Source organism: Rhinolophus ferrumequinum, chromosome 10 (genome assembly GCF_004115265.2).
Source record: "Rhinolophus ferrumequinum isolate MPI-CBG mRhiFer1 chromosome 10, mRhiFer1_v1.p, whole genome shotgun sequence".
NCBI lineage: Eukaryota > Metazoa > Chordata > Mammalia > Chiroptera > Rhinolophidae > Rhinolophus > Rhinolophus ferrumequinum.
The window spans coordinates 23,370,422-23,392,645 of NC_046293.1; the positions used below are offsets into that span (position 1 = coordinate 23,370,422).

The 22,224-nt window shown below is 48.9% G+C and overlaps 1 protein-coding gene across 1 annotated transcript in view; it reads right to left on the reverse strand.

Moving 5' to 3' along the window:
• Positions 1–22,224, reverse strand: part of VWF (von Willebrand factor) — a 138,187-nt gene that overhangs the window by 41,651 nt on the left and 74,312 nt on the right. The window contains exons 19-33 of the mRNA XM_033116665.1: positions 20,318–20,421; positions 18,931–19,069; positions 17,598–17,732; positions 15,356–15,502; positions 12,698–12,838; positions 12,477–12,590; positions 10,793–10,949; positions 10,008–10,166; positions 9,190–9,325; positions 5,815–7,193; positions 4,302–4,418; positions 4,067–4,207; positions 3,626–3,769; positions 1,087–1,251; positions 146–189 (exon numbers count right to left, since the gene is read on the reverse strand). Of these exons, the coding sequence (XP_032972556.1) occupies positions 146–189; positions 1,087–1,251; positions 3,626–3,769; positions 4,067–4,207; positions 4,302–4,418; positions 5,815–7,193; positions 9,190–9,325; positions 10,008–10,166; positions 10,793–10,949; positions 12,477–12,590; positions 12,698–12,838; positions 15,356–15,502; positions 17,598–17,732; positions 18,931–19,069; positions 20,318–20,421 (3,222 nt within the window). The remainder of the gene's footprint in view (positions 1–145; positions 190–1,086; positions 1,252–3,625; positions 3,770–4,066; positions 4,208–4,301; positions 4,419–5,814; positions 7,194–9,189; positions 9,326–10,007; positions 10,167–10,792; positions 10,950–12,476; positions 12,591–12,697; positions 12,839–15,355; positions 15,503–17,597; positions 17,733–18,930; positions 19,070–20,317; positions 20,422–22,224) is intronic.

The following is a 22,224-nucleotide window of genomic DNA, read 5'->3' on the forward strand; positions in this document are numbered from 1 at the left end:
AAAAACAAAACAAAAACAAAAAAACAAGATATGACAATAAGAAGAACTGGACCAAGACCAAAAGCAGAAAAGTTAACCGGGAAGGACAAGGGCCCCAAATATGCATTTTTGATCTTTCTTTCCAAGTCAACAGAAGGGAACTTACCCTCTTCTCATTCCCATCCTCATCTATGCAAACTCTGACGAACCCTGAAACAGACAAAAGTAAGATCTGAGTTCGCACCCATCACACAGAAATTCTAAGCCATTCACAATGTCTGCTTGAGCTGCCTGGGCTAGGCCTTCACATCAACTTAACTTTGAAAAGAATCTGAGAGAGTTTACCAGTCAGGATCCAGACACATCAGATATAGGTGGTTTTTCAAGCAAGCTTTGTGGTTATTAATAATTATGAAGATAGCACTGTGACAATATGGCAATAACTAAGGCTCACAAAGCTTTTCACAATCAGTATCTCCTTTCCCTTTTTCATATGTAGATCAGTGCCTAGTGGGGGGAGTAGGGAGGAAATGAGGCAAGACCCTGAAAATTTGAAAGAGGTCTTGAAGATTTCCACCAGGAGGGAAGGACAATAACTCTGTAGTTGGTTTTGACTCACCGCTAATTACATTAGGAAAATACATCAAAGTGGGTTAAAAAAAACAAGTTTCTCACCTGAAGGCAACTTCAACTAGGGTGCTTTGCTATTAGAGTCTATGTCACTGTATTTCTAAAGCCCTTTACTGGCATGCTGAGGGTGAGTATAGGGCATGGGGAACAAGACCATGCTCTCTGCAGATGGTGGGGTTCGCTCCTTCATCTTCCACGTCTTTGGCCAAGATCCCTGTGCATAAGTAAGCATGGGCTTTCTCTGCCAAAGTTTAGAGGGACAGTTAGGATGGAAGGAGGGCTATACACAGAGAGCTTTCTGGTAGCCCCTTGGAGGTTTTAGTACAAATTTTCCATGAGCAGAGACTTAACGGTCCCAGTCTATGTAACAATCTTCATTCTAGGACAAATCTTATGCATGGGTGCCCTCGGGTCTCTAGAATGGGTTTTGTTGTTTTTGTTTTTTGAGGAGGGAAGGAAAGATATTACAAGACTCACCAGAGCACAGCTTGTGGAGGAAGGAATTGCCCAGGGTGACGATGGTGGGGAGGTCTTCGATTCGCTGGAGGTGCACCACATTGGAGCTGGCGTCTGGGCCTGCCAAGACCCTCAGCTGGGCCACGTCATACCGATCCCCAATTCCAATGGGGAACACTGCCACTCCTAGAGTTAGCAGAGGAACAAGTAAGGGTTGGTGTCAGCCTGCTTTGGTCAGGTGGGCTCAAAATGGACTGGCCTGAAGCTATACCCAGCCTCGGTATAGAGCCTCATGTCTTCCAGACCGGTAACATACATATACCCTGTGAGGAGGATATTCAGTCAGTCCACTAATGTAAGCGAGCTCCTTACTCTGGGTCAGGTACTATTCTAGACAATGGGGATAAAGTGAACAAAGCAGATGATGTCCCTGCCCTCGTGGAGCTTACACTGGGGAAAGACAGACAAAAACACACAAAGAAGTAAATATCGAGCTTTTCAGACATGGATAGTGCTTAGGAAAACTCACAATGAGATACAGGGGATGGGCGAGCCCAGGGGTAGGAGTGGGAGTTATTGTTTCATTCAAGGTGATTGGAGAAGTGTTCAGTGAAGACAGTTGAGCAGAGACCTGAAGGAAGGATGGAATGGGCCGAGAGGATATCCCAAGCAGAGAGAACGGCGAGTTGCAAATGCCCCAGAGCAGAAGAACGATGCATCCACCGGGGTGGCTAGAGCAGAGCAAACAAGAGAGGGAGTGGGCACAGATCGTGCAAAGCTTCATGGGCCACGGTAAGGATTTAACATATTCTCTGAGTGAAACGGGAAGCCAGCCAAGACTTTGGAGGAATGACATGAGCTGAAGGGTCGATACAGTTGCTGTGTTGATTATGAACCCCAGGGGCACAGGTGGCAGCTGGGGTTCCAGTTAGAAAGACATTACAATAGCCCAGGTGAGAGAGGATGGGGGCTTGGATCAGGCAATGGGGTGGAGGTGGTGTGGGTGGTGCGGTTCTCAATATACTTTGAAGATGGAGCTATAGGTTGCCCATGGGTTGGATGGGGCTATGAGAGAAAAAGAGGAATCAAGGCTGCTGAGGTTTTGGACCTAAGCAACTGGAAAGATGGAATTGCCATCTTTCTAAGATGGGAAAGACTGCAGTTGGATGAGATTTGGGCGTGAAAGTCAGGAATTCAATTTATATTGAGTTACCTATTAGAACATTATGAGTTGACATGAGAGATCCGCGCTGGAGATAGGAATTTTGAAGTCAGTGGTGTATAAATGTATGTAGACCCATGACACTGAATGAGACCACCTAAGGGGTGAGTATAAGAAGAGCAGAGAGCATGTCACAGAGCTGAGTCCAGTATGTGCAAGCCCGTTTACAGATGAGAAACTGAGGCTTTGAATGGTTAAATGACTTGCCCTAGGTCACATATGTTTCCTCTAGATCATAATTGCTTCCTTTCCTGGTAATAGTCTTTCTTTGGAGTCTTAATACTAAAAAAGAAAAGTCTCCATCCTGAAATTCCTCCAATTAGTTCTCCAGAAAGTTCAAGGTATTCGCAATTTCCATAAAGTTAGAGCTGACTTTTCACTAGCAACTTTTCAGCTCTTGAAGTTGGTTGTGTCATCAAAAACCTATCCTTTCCCTTTTGGGTCCTTTTCCCTAAAATAATAGATTTTATAAACATGTCACATTCATTCATTCAACAAACATTAAATGGCCACCTATTTTGTGCATCATGCACAGATGATACAAAAAATAAGCACGATTTTGCCCTTGCCTTCAAAGAACGCCCGTTTTTCAAGAAACAGATGTGTAACAAACAAATGCAATGTGATGTGCACATTTTGAGTAGTTCAGATGTGGGGCAGAAAAAGGAGTGAACACCTCTCAGGAAGGCATCAGAGAAAAGACAATTCCAGAACAGAAAGATGGACAACTCTCCAGACGGCTATGAGAGGACTTCACGTCATTCCACTCACCCAGCCCTCCCTCAGCACTACCATACCTGTCCTGGCTCACATGCTGTTGATATTTACAGCACAAGTTCTTCTGGGACACTGAGCGTGTCACATCTGTATCACCCCCTTCCTAAAGCAGCAGCTTTTGCCTCTTATCCACCCCACACCCTCTAAGCCCATTAGGCTGGTACTGGAAAAAGGTTCTGAACACATGAAGGTCCCTGATGGTTCTCAGGCTCCATAATGTACCACGTTAGCCTCAGACATGGGGAGAGTGGGGAGAGACCAAGGATACCACTTTAAAAAGGAAAGGTGTGAGGTATGACCCACTCCTGGACACAAAGTGAAAATATGGAACAATTAAAAGTTACAATCTAAAGCCTACAGACACATGAAGGATACACACGCATTTATTACTGTTTGGTTTCCAAATAATACAGAGATTGGACAATTTCCTACTGTTTGAAACCAGGCCACCTGTGGGTATTCAGCATTTAAAATCAGCCAGGACATCCAAAAGTCATGCCTGCCCTTTTTCAATCTTCTAGCAGTTTAGCCCAGTCTCAGGCCTGTACACTGGCTACTTACGGTTGGATCTGGCGGCATCGGCTGCGGTGGACACTGAATCCGTGGAGACGTCGGTGATCAGGATGACCACTGCCTTCGAGGCTGCAGGCCTGGCACCATGGACCTCCGAAGTGATGTATCGCACAGCAAAGCCCAAAGCTTCCCCTGATCAGGGAGAACAAGCCACACCAAGTCAGTCCTGACTACAGGAAATAGTGTTTCTGAAACCAGCGGGGCAGCCTGTCTCCAGGTGGGTCCTTACGTCACAAAAATGGAATGATTCAGAGACTGAGAGGGTCTCACACACACGTGAGATCTGGACGAGACCTGGAAGAACATCCAGGCCCTCACATTACAAGGAAGAAAAGCTAAGGCCAAGGAGTAAAGTAGCCGAGGTCACTCAGTCACTTATGCCAAGAATTCAGACCAGCCCCTGCATCCCAGCCCACGGCACCACGTTACCAATTTGGCTGGGGCCTCCCTCCTGCTGCATGAAGTCCACGAGGCTCAGTAAGTGGGCTTTCTCCTGGGCCACGTTCCACGGCACGTCAATGGTGGTGATGCTTCCGTACTGCAGCACTGACACGTGTGCGAGCTGTGGCCCTGACAGGAAAGAAAACACAGAATCACCCTTTGGAGCAGGACGAGCCCCAGAAAGAGCCCCTTCCTAATCTGCTCCTGCAGGCGCACCACTCACCTAGATTGGCCTTTGAAATGAAAGCCTTGGCGAAACTCTTCATTTCATCAAAGTAAGAAGCTGGATAGCCAGAGGAGCCGTCCAGGAGGAGGACCACATCCAGCGGCTGGCTGCAGTCTGCAAAGAGACCAGGAAGGTGAGCGTACACGTGCAGCAGACACGCGAGTTCAGTGGGCGGGCATGCAGGGCACCACCGATCAGGTGCCACCACCAGGGAGCGGTAGCTCCATGATCCTGCACGATGATAACATGAGCCAAGGAGAAGCGAAGGGGCCTAGGAGTGCCCCAGGTTTGGAGGTATCGGGAGGACTCTAGCGCCACCCAAAGGCAGTTTAAATGCCTCCCGGGAAAACAAGAGGCACCTGCTCCCTCATTAGCAGGAGGCTGCAGCTCTTCTAGAATTGACTGAAATACCAGAGCGGCAAAACAGGGAGAAGGCAAACGGAAATGGAGTAGCAGCAGATCCCTGGGATATTAGCGTGTGTGTTCTTGGGTCTTATGGGCAGGTAAGGCCTGTAAGGTGTCTCGATCATAAATGCCTAGTGCTTGTGTTACTGCTCAGGCAGAGTCACGATCTTAGTGGGGAAACAAACTCTGGCCTAAACACCATTCTGAGATCAGACAAGAGGACGCTATTACTGTTTTCCTCTGCAGAAATATCATAAGAATTTAAATAAATCTGTTGCTCTGATTAAAATAAGAACAAAGAAACAAAGGCACTGATAACAAGTGTGAGGATCAAGAGACATTAAAAGAAGGCTAGTTATTCTGGGATGGTCCCAAACACACCAAATAAAGATGTCTGTGAACTAGGAATTGTTCAGACATTAGCATCCGTTAAGAAGACAATAATCACAGCAGGGGTGGCAAGTGTTTTTCGAGCAGTTGCTATGCCCTAGGAACTGTTCTGAACATTTTATAAGTACTATTATTATCCCCATTTTAGATGAGGAGACTGATTGATACCGAGGTACTTGCCCAAAATTACCCAAAAATTGTTATGCCAAAAATTGTCTAAAATTACCCAGTTAGTAAGTGGCAGAGGTGAGATTCAAACTAAGGCAGTCTGGCTCCAGAACCTGAGGATTTAACCTGCTACCTGTCACCTAACTTCCTGGACTTGCCCCAAAGAATGTCAGCGACTTAGAATAATTGTATCCATCCAGTGGGGTCCAAAAGCTGATGGCCACCGAATTTAACAGGTTACCTCTGAGTCAGGGAGTAGGATTAGGCGGAGATAAGTCTGTGTAATAAAGACATGTTTTTTACTCCATATCTTTGGCATTGTTGAAATGTCAACAATATACTTATATTACCTTTGAATTTACAAGAAAAGCTCCTCCCCAGTAAAGAATCACAGATGCATCTCCCTGCCTGGGAGGTGAGGACACAGGCACTCTGAAGGCAGGATGTGACCAAAGACACTGAGCAGGGGAGCCAGGATTAGAACCCACGAGTCTCATATCCACCAAGGTCACCCCCAGCCTGGCACCCGTGCAAGGGCCCTGCATACCTGGGGCAGGGCTGAGAGTGGGGATCTGCACCCCCTGTCCAGAGCAGCAGCTCTGCAGCACCAGATCAGGAGCTTCTCGGGGGAGCTTCTCAAAGTCCTGGATGAGGATGGGGGCATTGGGCCAGCCGATCCTCTCCAGCTCCTGCACGTCAGCTCGGGGGCCCACTCCGATAGGCACCACCTGGATGTCTCCAGGCATCCGCTTGATCTCATCAGAGGCAGGGTTCGCCGTGACCATGTAGACCAGGTTGGGCGCCTGCTCCCGGTCCCCCTGGCTGGTCAAGAAGCTGTGCTCGGACAGGTACTGCAGGGCCAGTCCCGTGTTGGTCCTGTTCCCGCCCCGGTAGCGGATCTCCCGGACCCGCTGCAGGACGTCCGCCTTGGACTGCGCCTGCAGGAAGGTGGACTCCACAGTCACCACGTAGGCATACTGCAGCACCGTGACGTGGATGCTGTCCTGGCCCACAGCCATCCGCTGGATCACCTCCTCCATGAACTCCTTGCTCCTGTTGAAGTTGGCCTCACCAATGGCGTCCGACCCTTCCAGAACAAACACCACGTCCAGAACCAAGGAGTTCCTCTTGGGTCCCAGGGTCGAAACCCCCAAGTGCTCCGGACCCACAGTGACTTGTGCCACAGGGGGCAACTGAGTGGGGGCAGGAGGTTCAGGGGCAAGGTCACAGAGGTAGCTGATAATCTCATCCCTGCGTTGCCCCAGCTCATCCACGCCGCTGAGCACAAAGGCCTTGTTCTCGGGGGCCTGCTTCTCGATGAGACGGATCTGCCTGAGGTTAATGTGGGGCCCGATGCCCACCGGGACCACGATGACCTTCTTCTTCTTCAGGCCCTGGACATAGCGGACCAAGTTCCGGGCCAACTTTGGAGGCTCCTGGCTGGCCATCAGGAGCAGGGCGATGCGGGAGGCCTCGGGGCGGTCGACCTTGCTGAAGATTTGGAAGAGCGTGTACTTGAGGACCTCGCTGGTGGAGGCCACCTCGCTGCCCGCGTACTTCACCTGGCTGGCAATGCGCCGCAGCTCGGAGGGCCGCTTCCGGTCCCTCAGGTCGATGTAGGCATGGGAGCCGTCGTGGTACTCCACCACCGACACGCGGATGCGCTTCTGGGAGATGTGCAGGCGCTCCATCATGTCCACCACAAAGACCTTCAGCACTTGGAACTCGGCCTCCGACAGCTTAGAGGAGCCGTCCAGCAGGAAGACCAGGTCCAGTAGCTTGCTGCAGTAGAAGTCATGCAGGGGCGGCTCCGGGGTGTCCTCCACATACTCGGTGGTGGGGCTCACCGGGCCTTCTGTGGGGGGCACCTCTAGGCCTCCCGGTTCCCCGCAGGCTTCACAGGTGAGGTTAACACCATCGCAGTGACTACAACAGAGGGAGAGACATGGAAATGGTTTGGGAAGATGCTCAGAACCACTATACGGACTCCCACAGACCTGCCTGCCTGGCCCAGCTGCGCTGAGCTCCCACAGCTCACTCTCCACCCAGGCAAGACACCATCTTAACATACGTCCCCAAATAGTACTGCTACACACACACACACAGCAAAGGCTTTCCTTGATTCCTGAAGCCAAAGCTTTAACCCAATAGGACTTGAAAAAGAATCTTTCTTGCTTCTATGCCATCCACCAGCTGTTCAGGTTGATTTTTTTCAACCTATATCTCTAGCAGTATAAATATTTAATTATAATCCAAACTTTCTGCCAAGTACGTATCTCCAAAGACAAATATTGCTCTAAAGTGTTAACACTGACCAGGGCTTGTAAATGTTCTATTGAAGATAAATGCTTGACAATATTTAGAATAACAGAATTTAAACTGTATGAGCTTTGTATCATGTTTAATATGTTGGGCCTTAAGGAAGAAAAGAAAAACTGGACTAAAAACATTTTGGAAAAATGAATAAGGATTCAAACTCCCAGCTGTATCTAACAGAACAAAGCGCTTGGGAGTAGTATATTGGGGTCTCCAAGATGTTAGAGGAGAAAAGACTGAGCTCATTCATTCTTTCCTCCAGTGGACATTTGGGGAGCACCTAACATGCCAGGGATTGGCTAGGCCCTGTGCCCATCCCCAACACATACCATGAATCTGTAGCAGAGAAGTTGCACCCCATACAAATTCCTACACTACCAGTCCAAATTTCCAGTCACTTCTCCCTTTTACCAATATCTTGGAAAGTGGCAAGGTACCACAAGTGAAACCCAGGCTAGGACCTTCTCCTCTCTGAACTCTTGGCCTTTGAGGCAACTTGCCTTCAGCACCCCCAGGAAGGCCAAGAGGGCAGCAGTGCCCTGAGCCCTGGGAAGTGTCCCCTGGGGCTTGCTTCGCAGGTGATTTTCCAGGGTACTTTGGAACTATTATCCACACCTGTTTGAAGCTGTGTGATGTACCCTGGTAGCTGCCCCTCCCTCTGTGCTAGCAGAGGGAGGTAGAGAGATGGCTGTACGCTCTCATGCCCTGAACCCCAAGCCAGCTTTGGGCTCACCCCATTCTTTATTCCTCGCAGTCTCCGTTTCAGCTTAGGGAGAGTAGACACGCAGGGTCTTACTGGGAAGTTCATTCCTACTTCCTCGTAGTTCACATGATTTATGGCTTCAATCCTTGGTTAACAGTGCATGAGTGACATACTTTCTAGTTTCCTGTGTTTGCTAGAAAACTCACCCCGGGCAGTGTTCACTCTTGTTTGTACAGATGGTGGCGGCGGGATCTGACTCTGGCAGCTGTGGCCACAGCCCCATGCGCAGTGAATTTAAGTTCTCAAGTTTCAGTTCCCATAAGGAGTGGTGTGGAATATATCAACCTCTGAATACATGTTCCGTACTTCGGAGCAGGACTTCAGAAAGCTCAGCTCTCACTCGAAAACTCCTTCTCACTCCCCAAAGGCCAGTTCCCAGAGGCAATTAGGTGAGAACCCAGTGTTCATTCACTGACGAGTGTCTTCCCTCCCAATTATAAAAGCCCTGATCTGGGACCTGGGCTGTGGCCCCAAGGTGTCTACGCTGCACTGAGGAGTCAGGGGTCTGCCTCTCTTTCCTCCCCTGCATCCCCACCTCCAGTCCAAAAGAAACCTGACTTTCTAAGATACCTGTCCCGGATGCAATGTGACCACCATGGACAATAAAAGACCTCACCTTTCCTTCAGCGAGAGGAAGTTAAAAAGCCTAACCCTGGTAAGAGATATTTTCTGGGGCAGCAATCTAGTCTGTCCTTAAAGAAAGAGAAACAAACTAAACACAAACATTCCACCTCTCGATTCACATAGCGAAGTTTTTCCCAAATCTACACCTCTGAGCAGGCCCCCAAAGGAGATAGTAAGAAAACCAGGATAGCAAGAAACACTTCAAAAACCAGGTTTTACCAAGTCTGACAGTGCTTAGGGTCACTGGGGTTCAATGTGATTTTCTTTCCAGGGGCAAAGCGCTGGCCCGCAACCTCACACACGGGGCAGTCTTCGGGATTGATGCAGGTCTGCAAAAGCTCATCCAGGATTTTCCCTGCACAACAAACCTCTCATTAGAAGTGAAGACTCACCTTTCCCACCAGGAAGACTCACCTTTAACTAACGGGGCCTGTCCCAGAAGCCAGCTCTGCCCGCCTCCCCAAGGGTCACCTTACCACTTAGGGAGCAACCTTCCTTCTCTAAGCCTTGATTTCTCCCTCCATAAAATTGGGCGGGGGGGATTCCGTCACCCTACCACACCGCCCCCAAGCCTCCGCACGAGCAATCTGCAAGGGTCGTTCCACTCCACCACAGGATACGTTTGATAATTCTAGATCTGTGCAGTCCAGTCCAGTAGCCAGGAACCACATGTGGCTAGTTAGATTTAAATTTAAATTAATACTAAATAAAACGGAAAACTCTGTTCCTCAGACACACGAGCCACATTTCAGTAGAACTTCCCCATCATTGCGAGAGTTCCGTCAGCAAGGAAAGTGCTATCCTAGACGATGGATCCATAACTAGGCCTACAGAAGCGTTGTGCAGGAGCTCAACTTGACAAAAATCATAGCTGGCCTGGCTTTGAGGAAAGGACACCTGGACACAGAAGCCGGGGTTGTAGGGCTGGGGATGGGACCCACTGGGCAAGGCTGAGACAAAGTAGGACAAGGAATCACCTTTCCCGATAACTTGGCCCATCCCTCCAGCCTGTCCCCACCCAGGGGCAGGTGGCTTACCTGGAGGGCAGTGTGCATGGCAGCCCTCCACACACTGCACAGGGCATGCCAGCGGCTCAGGGTGCTGGCATGTGACAGGACAGGCTGGAGCACAGCTGTTATATCGCCACTCGCACTCGTACCCGTTCTCCCGGAGATTCCTCTCCTCGCAGCTCTGGGCTGTGTACACGGAAGAAATGAGTGTCATCACTAAACACAGGCATTCCTGTGCAATCTGAGAAGCCAGGACTGCACCCAAGGCCCCAAACAGAGGGCGCTGAGACCAGTGGTGGTGATGGCATTGGAGGAGAGGCGACTATATTGAGGAACTGAAGAACCACAGGAGTCACCAATACTAGACACTTCCAGACTTTTAAAGCATCTAAACCAGGAACCTAGTGGTTCTGAATCTGATTTCCACATAAAAAGAGTCAGCTGCTTATAGTCAAGGAAGGAAGACGCTACATAAATATATGAGTGGATCACTTGTATTAGCAAATACGCTAGTGTCCAATTAAAGATACATAGTGACTTCCTTCTTCTCGTCATCACCTTTCCCTGTTCTCCCTCTTCCAGAATTTCTGCAGAAGGGTCTCTACATAGTCACGTCCTCCATCCCTGTCCCCTGTCCCCTGTCCCTCCTCACTCACACCAACGTCTTACCTCCCTTCAGCCCTCTGCCTACTATAGCTCTGCCTTCTCTCCCATGCCAATGTCCTCCTGCACCCCAGTTAAAGGTCTGAAAGTCGAGATACATGAGGGTTGGGAGGGGGGTGTCTGAGATCAGGAGAGCTATCAGGACTCACGGCACAGTGTGGCTGTCCTCCAGGTCACCACCTTGCCGTGCTGGGCACACACGTGGGCGTAGGCAGCAATGGTGTCGCAGAAGCAGGCACAGTCCCCAGGGGACTCACAAGAGCAGGTGTCATAGATGCAAATGTCCAGGAATGGCTCAGGGTTCACCTGCAAGGGAGCATCAGGGTGGCCGCAGCCTGGGACCGGATTAGGCACTCTGGCTCTTGGTCTGGATGGGACTGTCCTGGGGCTCATGGTAGGGAAAAGGGGGCTCAAGGACAGAAGGAGAAGTGTAGCTCGTTGTTGCCAAAGAGGGAACGAGAAAGAAGGCAGAATTCCTAGCTTCCAATCTGTATTCCAGCAAACTTTGAATAAAGCACTTTTGCCAATCTTTCATAGAGTAGATGTGCCTAAGAATTTTTCAAAAGAACATTCCTTTCTATACATCTATCCACTTACCTGCTCTGCTCAGTCACCCATCCATCCATTCCCATAACCCACTCCCAACCTCAGGGGTGTTGGGGTGTTTTTACATAAACACAAATGCACACACATGCCAGTCCCTCTCTTTCCTTGCCTCCATTCAGCAAAGAGAAAGAGTAAATATATCAGGACCCACTCAAGCTGCCTCCCTGGGGTGCTACGAGCTGGTGTGCTGGACGTAGGACAGCCTATGGACTCCCGGACTCCGAATCCACATGAAGAGGTAGCCCATCCACCACCCATGTTCAGTCACAGTAACCCCTTCCCACCTTCCCTTGCCCCCAAACACGCCACTACACACACCAGCCTTTTTCAGGGTAGTTGTGATGGGAACGAATTCAGATATGAAATGAGTCGTTGTTTCTAAGACCTTCCAACAGTGCTGACTCCCATGACTGCTCTCACTGCCTTCACTCTCCCACCAAACCAGAGACTCCTGAGCATCCTTTGCAGTCCTTAGGGACTGAAAATCACTGGGTGGAAAGAAAGAGAGCTGACGTCGAGGTATTCAACCAGTCATGCCCATGTTGGTGGTGCTACAGAGCAGCGTGCGTGCATGTGTGTGTGTGTGTGTGTGTGTGTACATGTGCATGTGTGTGCACATAAGTAGTCACACATACCTACGTATACATCCAAATACTTGTGTGTATATACATTCATATTGAGACAGGGAGAAAGTTGCATTTAACCTCGTTTGGGGAATTCCTAACCACCATTTGAGATCAAGACACAAAAACAAGCCATAAAATGAGGGCTCAAAATCCCTGGAGTTAAGACCAGAAAAGGGTTTCTGTGAGACAAGACCTAGGGGCTAAAGGGATTTATGAGGGCAGAGGATGGGGTGCTCAGCTCTGGAGACATAGTGGGGTAACTGGAAAATGAACCCCCTGACTCTAGTGTTGGGTTCAAGATAACGCATGGGGAACAAACCCCATGACTGGGGAGAGAAGAGAAGCATTGGCAGGTATCCAGAAGAACTATATTTTGTGTAGAAGAAAAATGATTTACCAGGCATTGCTTTCCTCAAAAACTGTTAATTACCCTTTCTGTTTCCCAGCCTGAAGCCAAGAAAGGGAGTAAAGAGGTGACCCATGCAGGTCATTTCAAACCTTCCAAGGCAGCATTCACCATTAGAAGCTTGCGCTCTGAGTGCCCAAGCCGCTGGCCAACCCTTAGCACTCTCCTGCCTCCAGTTACCCCCACGGCCCTCACCAGCTTGTTGCAGTCCTGGAAGATGTCACTGGTGAGGATCCTACAGGAGGAATCCACCATCGTTTGCTTCATGGTGTTGTTGTGGCAGGTGGCAGGAGACGAGTCCAGAGGCACCTGGGGACCAGATGGACCAAAACAGTCAACCCAGAAGGATCCCAGAGACCCTCATCCCGAGCCCAGCCACCTACCACCCATGGTCCACATGGAGACCCCAGACGTACTTTCCTGGTGTCAGCACATTGCGGGCTCACTTTCCAGGAATTCCCAAAGTCCACAGGGTCTTCCTCCACTTGGAGGTTGCTGCTGGTGAAGTCATTGTTCTGGATGCCATCGAAATTCCCACAGAGGCCACATACCTGCTCCTGAGGGATCAGTTGAGATTGTGAGCATTGCAAACCTCAAGTCAAATTCTGATTCAAGGAAAAGAGGGATCAGACAGCGAAGAAGGCAGACTCGTCTGCGGAAGAAGAAGACCAAGGGGACGAGGACGGAGACCCAGAAGGAGAGCGGGTGACTAGCAGAGCCTTATCCTGCCAAGGCCTTTACCCAGGCATCCTCACTGACACCATTTTAAAGTTAAGGAAATAAAGGTCATTCACAAAGAGAGGCAACCTGCCCGTGTCCCATAGTCAGCCAAGGGCAGAGGTGGGAATTAGGTAGCCTTGGCCCTGGTATCTCCAGTAGAAACCATCACCCTCCCCAGTAAGGGTCTGAGCAGAGAGAGGAGCTGCTTCAACATTACATCAATGAGAGCAGAAAGGTCTGAGGAGAGAACATTCTGTCCTGTTTTACTACAGACAGGTGAGTCCCTTACCTGGAGAACTGCAGCCTGTTCAAAATAAGCTGGCGAGGATTCTGACAGACACCAAGTGCCACCAAGCCTGATATAATATCTTATTAGTCTACGTATTCACCTATCATAGTATATACAAGGCCTGAACAAGTAATGACTGAATGAATGGAAACCATAACATAAGAACTATGGGAAGAACTGGAAATATTTGGCCTGGGAAAGAAAAAGTGCTGTGCTCTTACAACATAGTTGGAGCCCTGTCTTGGGACAAAGAGATGTGACTTATTCTATTTCGTCTCCATATGGAGAATTTGGTTTGGCACAATGGGTATACGTTACTGGGAAACATGTAGGAAGAATATTCTCACAGTTGGACAAAAGGCCCAAGGTCTTCATGTGGCCTAACAGCCCCTACAGTATGGCCCCTGTCCCCTTCTTGCCCTTGTTAACTACCATTTGCCCCAAGTCCCTTCTCTCCAACCACACTGACTTCCTTGCTCAAACCCTCCAAACAGCATCTATCCTAATGCCTTTGCACATGCCATCCCATCTGCCTAAATATCTCACCTGGATATTTACATGGCTCACTCCCTGCCTTACCTGAAGACTCTGCTCATATGTCACCTTTTCAGACAGGTATCATCAGATCAACCATCCTAAAATAATGTCGATATTATTTTAGAATATGATCTCCACCAGGGTTGTGGTAGGCAAAAAAACTACACCCCTCCCCCACCCAAAAATATCCACGTTCTAATCCCCAGAACCACGATTATGTTATCCTATGTGGCAAAAGGAACTGATTTGGGTGTAATTAGGTTAAGGATGTTGAGATGGGGAGATTGTCCTGGATTACCTGGGTGGGCCCAGTAATCACAGGGTCTTATAAGGGGCACAGGAGGAGTCAGAGTGAGAACCGTGATGTGACACAGGGAAGTGGAGAGTGATAGAGATATGTTATTGATTTTGAAGATGGAGGATCGGGCCATGAGCCAAGGAATGCAGGCAGCCCCCAGAAGCTAGAAAAAGCAAAAAAACAGACTTTTCCTTACCATTTCCAGAAGGAATGTAGCCCTGCTGGCCAATTTTAGACTTCTGACCCCCAGAACCAAAGAATAATAAATTTGTGCGGCTGTTTTAAGGGACTAAGTGTGTGATACTTTGTTATAGCAGCAATGGAATCTAACACAAGGGTTAAGATACATATATATGCATATATATACATATATGTGTATGTGGATAGATAGATATAGATATATCTAGACACAGATATAGATATATAGATACATAGATAGAGAGATAGAGATAGTTTTTCCCCTGCTGTGTCCACAGTGCCTAAGACAGTGATTGACACATAATAGGAGCTTAGTAAGGATTTACTGAATAAACAAATGAGCAAATAGTTAATGTTTTGGAGAAATTGAATGTGCTACCATGAGAAGCAAGGACAGTGCAGCCTCACTTCAGTACAAGCTGAAAATGAACAGTGCTCTCAGACGCTGTGGCGCTCACTCCTGCTGAGATGAAACAGCCACCAGAGTAGACAGAGCACTTGTCACATGCATGCCAGTGAGAGAAAATGAAGTCCCAGCAAACTGTTGAAACCTAAACGAATACTGTAAGCTTCCTCAAAAGTAGGTTATGAGCAGTTTCACAAGTGGCTCTCAAAATGCACTGGCCTATGGCTCACCCAGAATGCTTTGCAGTGTTCTAATAATATTGTGTATGATGGGTTGGTCTCTGTAGGTTAAGAAACCTTAAGAAAAGTTATTGCCTGATCTTTCCTACCTTCTTTTGAGGATATAAACTGCATGCCTAGCAGAGCCAGTCAAGGAACTGTTTGCAGCAGTGGGGGGCCCTCAGTCCCTCCCATATGCAGCTAGTCTCAGGAAACAGCTGAGGCTAATGCTACCCTTGAGTCCATGGTCTTGTTTGTATGGGGAGGGAGGCTCAATGAGATGACCACCCCCCCTCTCACGAAATGGTGGGAGGGGCAGTGTCTACTTCCTGCTACTGAGGAAGCTGAAGAAGGTCCCAACGACGAGTCATAGACAAGAAGAGAAAGAAGTGGAAGAAGGCGACGGACCTGATATGTCTGTTTCAAGACCACGGAGATGCCCAGGTGGTGGTCCCAGACCACAGAGAGTGCCTTGCTCAACAGCAGAATGATGTATCGGCCAGACTCCACCACCTCAAAGTGAGTTTCATCCTTCAGGGGCCTCTTCACATTCACCTGAAGGAGGACAAATCGTAAGACAGGGATGGGGAGGACAGGCACAAGTGTCCTCCTGCCCCAGACGCATGCCTGTCTCGATGGCTCTCTAGAACCACAAGCCCCCTTCAGTCAGAGTTGGTCCCTTCAGGGCCAGCAGCTGCCCGGACATTTCTGTTTCTGTCTTGCCTACCACTCTCAAAGAATCCTCTGACTAAGGGACAATAATTGGCAGCAAAATCATAATTATGAGATTAAAAATACAACAAAACCCACTAGCAGAAGATCATCTATCACTTCACAAAAAAAATTTTTTGGCACTTCATCATTAAATATATGTGGCTCTCTGAATAGGTTTTTACTATGGCAATGATTTTAAGCATCTCTAGGCAATCGATTTAAAACTCCATCCCTTGGAGATGTAAAGTAAAACATAGGGAATATAATCAATAATATGGCGATAACTATATATACTGCAAGGTGGGTACTAGTCAGGGGGATCACTTCTTAAATTATATAAATGTCTAACCACTATGCCGTACAGCTGAAATCAACATAAAATAATATTGAATGGCGACTATAATTGAAAAATTAAAAAGCGGGGGAGGTAAAAGGGAATAAGAAGTCCAACTTTCCAGGAATAAAGCAGTAAGCCATGGGGATGTAACATACAGCACGAAGAATATACTGTCAATAATATTGTGATAGCATAGAATGGTGTCAGATGGCTGCTGCACTTATCACGGCGATCACTTCTTTAGGTGTATAAATGTTGAATAACTACGGTGTACCCCTGAAACTAACATAATATTGTAGGTTAGCTTTATTTTAATAAAAATCTTAAAAAATTATAAAAACCTATCCCTTTACAAAAAGGAGCACTGGACTCTGTCCTTTCCTCCCCCCACCTCCCACTCCCGGCATCGCTGTCATCAGGATTCCAAGCCCACTGGAAGCAGAGAGGCTGAGGAGCTCAGTGTTAGCAGCAGGAATCCCAGATTTCGGATCGTAGGATTCTGACCCGAGACCTTGGCTAGGTGAATCGTGCCAGCGCTAAATCCTCCAAGCCCAATGCAGTGGCTTGGCTATCTAATTCGTAAAATTGAGGCAGATGCTGTCACCCCTTTGCAAAGGTCCTCTCCTTAGAGACACACAACATGCAGAGCTAATCACCTGTGCACACCTCCTATTCAGTATCACCACTGTCATCTGTCCTAAGTAGAGCTGTCCTTAGAAAAGGAGCTGACACTGCTGACCCAGTCAGTAGGTCACACTTTTCTTCCATGTGGAGAATTCACCTTCCCATCCCTATATCAGTGGTGGGCGCTTGCAAGAAGGCAGGGATGTGGGCTGAGGCCATGGAACAAAAGGAAGGTACCAAGACAGCTGTGAGCCCAGACCCCGGGTCTCTCTACTGGTAGATACAGTCAGACCAGTGGAACCAGAACTGTGGACGAGGGACCACCTGCCACTTCAAATGCAGCTTCCTGGGCCCCACCCAGACCTACGAGTCAGAATCTCCAGCTGAGCCTTGAGGTCAGCAACTTAAACAAGATCTCCTCAGCAGTTCTCGGGTACCCTTCTGAGAACCACATCGAAGCTCTAGTACACAGGGACTGAATCAGCTTACTGCTCTTTTAAAAAGATTTATCTGGAAAGAACTGAAAACATAAAAGAGAGGAAAAATCCCAAAACACCATCACTTGACAAAATACACATATTTATATATGTATGTGTATACGCTCGTATAATTTGTTTGACATATATGTATTTTATATACATATAAAAGGCAAAGTCCTCCTGCCCGCCGATCTCCACGCCACCGCCAGAGCTAAGCTCTGATTCCTTCTGTGCATACGCAGACAGAGTTGCACACCCATCTCCACACATATCTCTGCACCTTGTTTTACTAAAACGGGGTCATGTTCTGTAACTTGTTCTTCTCGTAGAATATGAGAAGGTAGGAGGTCAGCTGACATAGTTCCACCCCCTGCTCTTTCATGGCTGCACAATATTCCATTCACACAAGTTTTAAATGAATGCTTGACAATGCTCTTCACAAGCTGACAGAAGAGCAAAGGGACCTGAGAATGGAGGGAATGAGGCTGGCACTCACCTCCCCGTCAAACAGTTCAATCTCTCCGCCTTCCACCAGGATGGTGACACGCTTCTTGCATTTCACTGAGGGGTAGCCACACCCCTCATTCCCCACCAGGATCCGGAAGGTCCCAGGGTTACTGCCACAGTAATCCTGGGGAAAAGAGGTGCCAAGAGAGAAATATTATTCCAGCCACCTCTCCCCAGATCAGAAGATTGGCACCTCATCATCTCAGACGTGCGTGGTGGAGGCTCAGCTGGTTGGTGATGCTGTTCACTCCCAGCATGCTCTGCCCATGGCTGTCTGCTGGGGCTGCTCACTCCCAGCATGATTTGCGCATGGCTGGTCAGTGCCCCTGATCCTTCCCAGCATGCTCCGCATACGGCTGGTCAGGGCTCTGTTAGTTCTGCCCCACTCCCCACATGCTGGGCAGGCATGCATGCTCAGTCACCCTCACTGCCTGACTTTCAGGGCACTGCCCAGTCTCTGGGGCGGAGGCTCCTACAGGTTTTTGGTCCTCCCTGCAGACCACACCACGCCCCACCCCTTCTCCTCCTGGGAACAGAGACAGAAAGACCACATTGTTTAAAGTTTCACAGAGTTGAGCTGTCTCATCCCTCAGGAGAAAAGCCCCCATACCTCACTTTGGTGTCAACCAGCAAGAGTGATTGACAGGTATCCATGCAGTGGGGAGAGGGAGGCAGGAGGGCCAGTGCCCTCACTCACCGGCTAGGATTTCCTGGGCTCTTTCTCATCCTGCTGGGCAGTGTGACATTTCTGTGCCCCCATCCCCCTCCCGCCCATTCTGAATTATACCAGGTTAGAAATGAAAACATGGAAAATGCAATAGAATCACAGGGTGGGACACAAACTCCAGGGCTCATTTCAACCATCCCCCGTCCAGGGCCACTGCATAAGGCTGTGTGGGTTGTTCACTGCACAAGGGTGCTAGCAGGGAGGGTAAGTGGGTGCTGAAATCCTCCCCACTGTGCACCCTGATTGAGGCTGTGTCTGCAGAAAGGAAGGGATGCCTTTATCTAATTCCATTTCGATGCTAGTTTTGGCTAATGGTAGCCTTGCCCCCACACCAATCCCAGTCAACAAAAGAGCTTCGACCCTATTCTTATAAGTCTCCAGGTAAACGGAAGGAAGCTGGACAATCACTGTGAGGTTCAAGTCCCCAACTCCTTCAGGCACTTCTCTCAGGGGCTGGACAATCACTCAAGTAGAAACCAAAGTCGTTTCCATGGACAGAACAGCAGACTCTGACCTGGAAACCCCAGACTGCAGTCAGCACCTCCCACCCCCTCCTAGGGACAGACAGCACCCTCCTCCTCTCCCTCACTCTCACCTGCACCAGAACATACTGGCACTCCCCGGGGAACATATACTGGAGTCCATCGAAGGTGACGTAGTGGGCCATGCCCATCGTGGAGCATGTGGCATCACACACGTGGTCTGTGCAGTTCCACTTCCGGTCTTGACAGATACTAGGAACAGTAACGGCAAGGATGGCCGGTTAGGTACCTTGGGTGTGAGGGACTCATCTGGGCATTGGGGAACGAGGAGACCATGAAGGCACATAAAATGCTCCGGGTGCCACCCAATCCAGGAAGCCCCAAGAAGGGGAAGCTCTGCAGCCTATGAAGTGTGGACCGCACAGAGGGGTGGGGGTGGCTTTGCCGTTGTGAACTGACACATTTTTAAAACACAGGGCCCAGGAAGAAAGAGGGAAGCCAAGCTGCTCTCCATCACAAGAGGGAAACTGAGGCAAAGAAGGGAACAGGTTGTCTAAGGTGATCCAGGCAGCCAGGAGAAGAGGCCCAGATCCTCTGCAGGCCACCTGCCATGGGTTTCCTAAAGCTCAGCCTCCCTAGAAGTTGACTGAGAATGGCCCCAGGGTCTCCACAAAACAGAGACAATGAGGTCGGAAGCCATCTGAAGCTAATGGGGAACACAAGACAGAATGGCAGTCAAGTTCTGAGATGGGAAAATAGGGGTCAACCATGAACTTCTGCCAGGAGAGGTTTTGTGTATACATAACTATATGGTTCAGTCTACAGTGATTTGCCAACTGCCACAATGCCTCATCCCTCTGCCCTACAACCAGAGCTAACATCAGGAAGCCCACTGTGTGCCAGAGGCGGTTAGCTCAGACCTCAGGCCCAAGAGACAGCTAAGCACCTTCTGCCTCTGTCCACGGGGGCCTTTCTCTGAAGCGAGGCACAGCCACAAAATCAAGGTCTGGGTGAATAAGCAGAGGAGAGGGTTATGTGAAGAATGGCCAAGGAGAAGGGAAGAGAAAAAACAGCCACCCTCACAAGGCCTCTTTTCAAACTGGGACATTACAAGCACACTTTCAATATGCGTAGGGGGCAGTATGAGGCTGGAAAGACCCTCCGAACCCCATGCCCTTCGGCAGCTTGGTCACATATGCAATGACTGATGTAGGGTAAGGCCCTTATCTTCTCCACGCCCCATCTCCTGAACAGAAACACTAACCTCTAGGAGAGTGTCCATGCAGGGTGAGCACAGGCAAGGATGAAGATTCTCCCCATTTCAGACAGAGAAACAGAGGCACAGAGAACAGGAAAGACTAACCACATTCCCTCGGGTGCGGGCGGTAAGTGCCAGAGGTCATGGGCTGTATCTGCCCCCCACCTTGAGCTGCATCCCCACCTCCATTCGCTCCACCCACAATGGCTCAGTCCCCAGGAAAGCCTTTCCCAAGGCCTCACCAAGTGTTGCAGTCAATCTTCACGGTCTCTCCTGGGGCATAATCTTTGCCCTGATGGGAGCAGGGACATCTTTCCAGGGCCACACATCTGTTTTCATGCCGGACCTAAGGGAAAGCAATCTACAAGTCTTGAAGGTCACAGTGAGTGAGCTAGAGCCCTGCTAGGAAGGCAGCCTCCGCCAGAGGTCAGGCCAGGGAGCCCACGCCCAGGCGGGGGCTTGGCGGACACAGGCTCCCATCTACACGGGTCCTCCCCACACAGCTAACCACACGCTGATCACCGTCTGCCCTCATATCCTGCGGGGGGCAGGTGACCTGGAACCTTGGTGAAGGCTCTTTGGTAACATGTGTCAGAAGACTTTGAGATTCACATATCCTTAGCCCCAGTAATTCCTAGCAGAGAATTTCTCCAAAGGAAATAAAGTTAAAGACAAAGGTTAATATGGAATTATTCATCATTGCAAAAAAACTATGGAAGCAACCAAGTGTTAAACAATAGAAAAATGATTACATCCACTAAAGACTCCCCAGGTGATGGTGTCCTATGGACCTATTAAATTGGTGCTTTGAAAGAGTCTCAAAAGATATAGTAAATACTTAGGTTGTTAATTTTTAAAAAGTGGGGCGGGAGGAACTGTATATACTATGGTCCCAGTTATGAAAAAAAATATGTACATATATTTCAAAAAAAAGACTTGAAGGAAATGTAGAAGTTGCTTCCAGATAGTGGGCTGGAGTAGGGGAACTTTATTCTCTGTTTGGGTTTCTTAATTTTTTTTTCAAATGTTCTTCAGTCAGCATCTACTATGTTTATAATTGAAGAAAATGGACAATATATTTAATAAAATGCACGAATTAATTGTTAGTGCACTTCATACTCTGGAGGTGAAAGTTGCATACTGGCCATAGGCAGGGATGGACCAAAACCAGAGTTCGGGGTCTTGTTCAAGCCCCACATTTGCTGTCCTCACGCAGTCCCCTGAGATTCTGACATACCCTCCATGGGGGTATGCTCTATTTCCCTGCCCCCCCCCCAAAGAAGTTACTATATGAGCATGTTATACTCCTCAGGTCTATTGGGATCAGGGGAAACAAAGCTAAGACCTACTGGCCCCAGAAGAGCTGGTCAAACCCATCTGACCCCAACGTGTAGATCTGCTTCTGTTCAACCACAGGAGGCGGCCCTGAACAATTGCCCTGTGTGGCCTACACTTGGGTGACCACCTAAAAGAGCCCCGGCTCACCCTCAGGTGAAGGAACCACGGCACTTTGGTTCCAGAGCAACCTGAAGGGTTGAGAAGCTCCTGGTCTGGGTGGCTCAGGATTCATGTGACCCAGTCACACCCCAGACAAGCCTGAGTTCCCAGGGCTTGGAACTAGAAAAAGACCTGGGAACAGGTGGGCTTGGGCTGAACAAAGGCCATTTGCGTCAAGGATCAGAGGCTAAAAGTGTGTGTGTGTGTGTGTGTGTGTGTGTGTGTGTGTGTGTGTGTGTGTGTTTTAAAGGGGGTTAGGAAGAATAACCTCCACTACTTCACCCCACCTTCACTCAACCTTGGTTGTTTTCCTGAGTTCTCAGAGCCTAAGTGAAGGGACAGGATGGGCAAGCAGAGAGCAAGGAAGAGGCAGAACCGTCACACTCCAGGTAGCTCTTATCTCCTAGGACCACTGTTCTTGGAAGATACTAAGCTTAGGTGCCCAGTAGAGAAGATGGCAGCTTGGTAGGAACAGGGAGGGGGAGGAAAATGTCTCTCTAACAGAGTCTTCAAAGGCTGTCACAATTAGGGTTCATTCCCACATTCCCCCCAAGCTTTGTCAGCTCTGACTTAAGGCCCAGGACTGCCACCTATTGGCTACCCTAAGAATAACAATAATGCCTCTGCTGAGGAATCTTGACAAGCTCTCCAA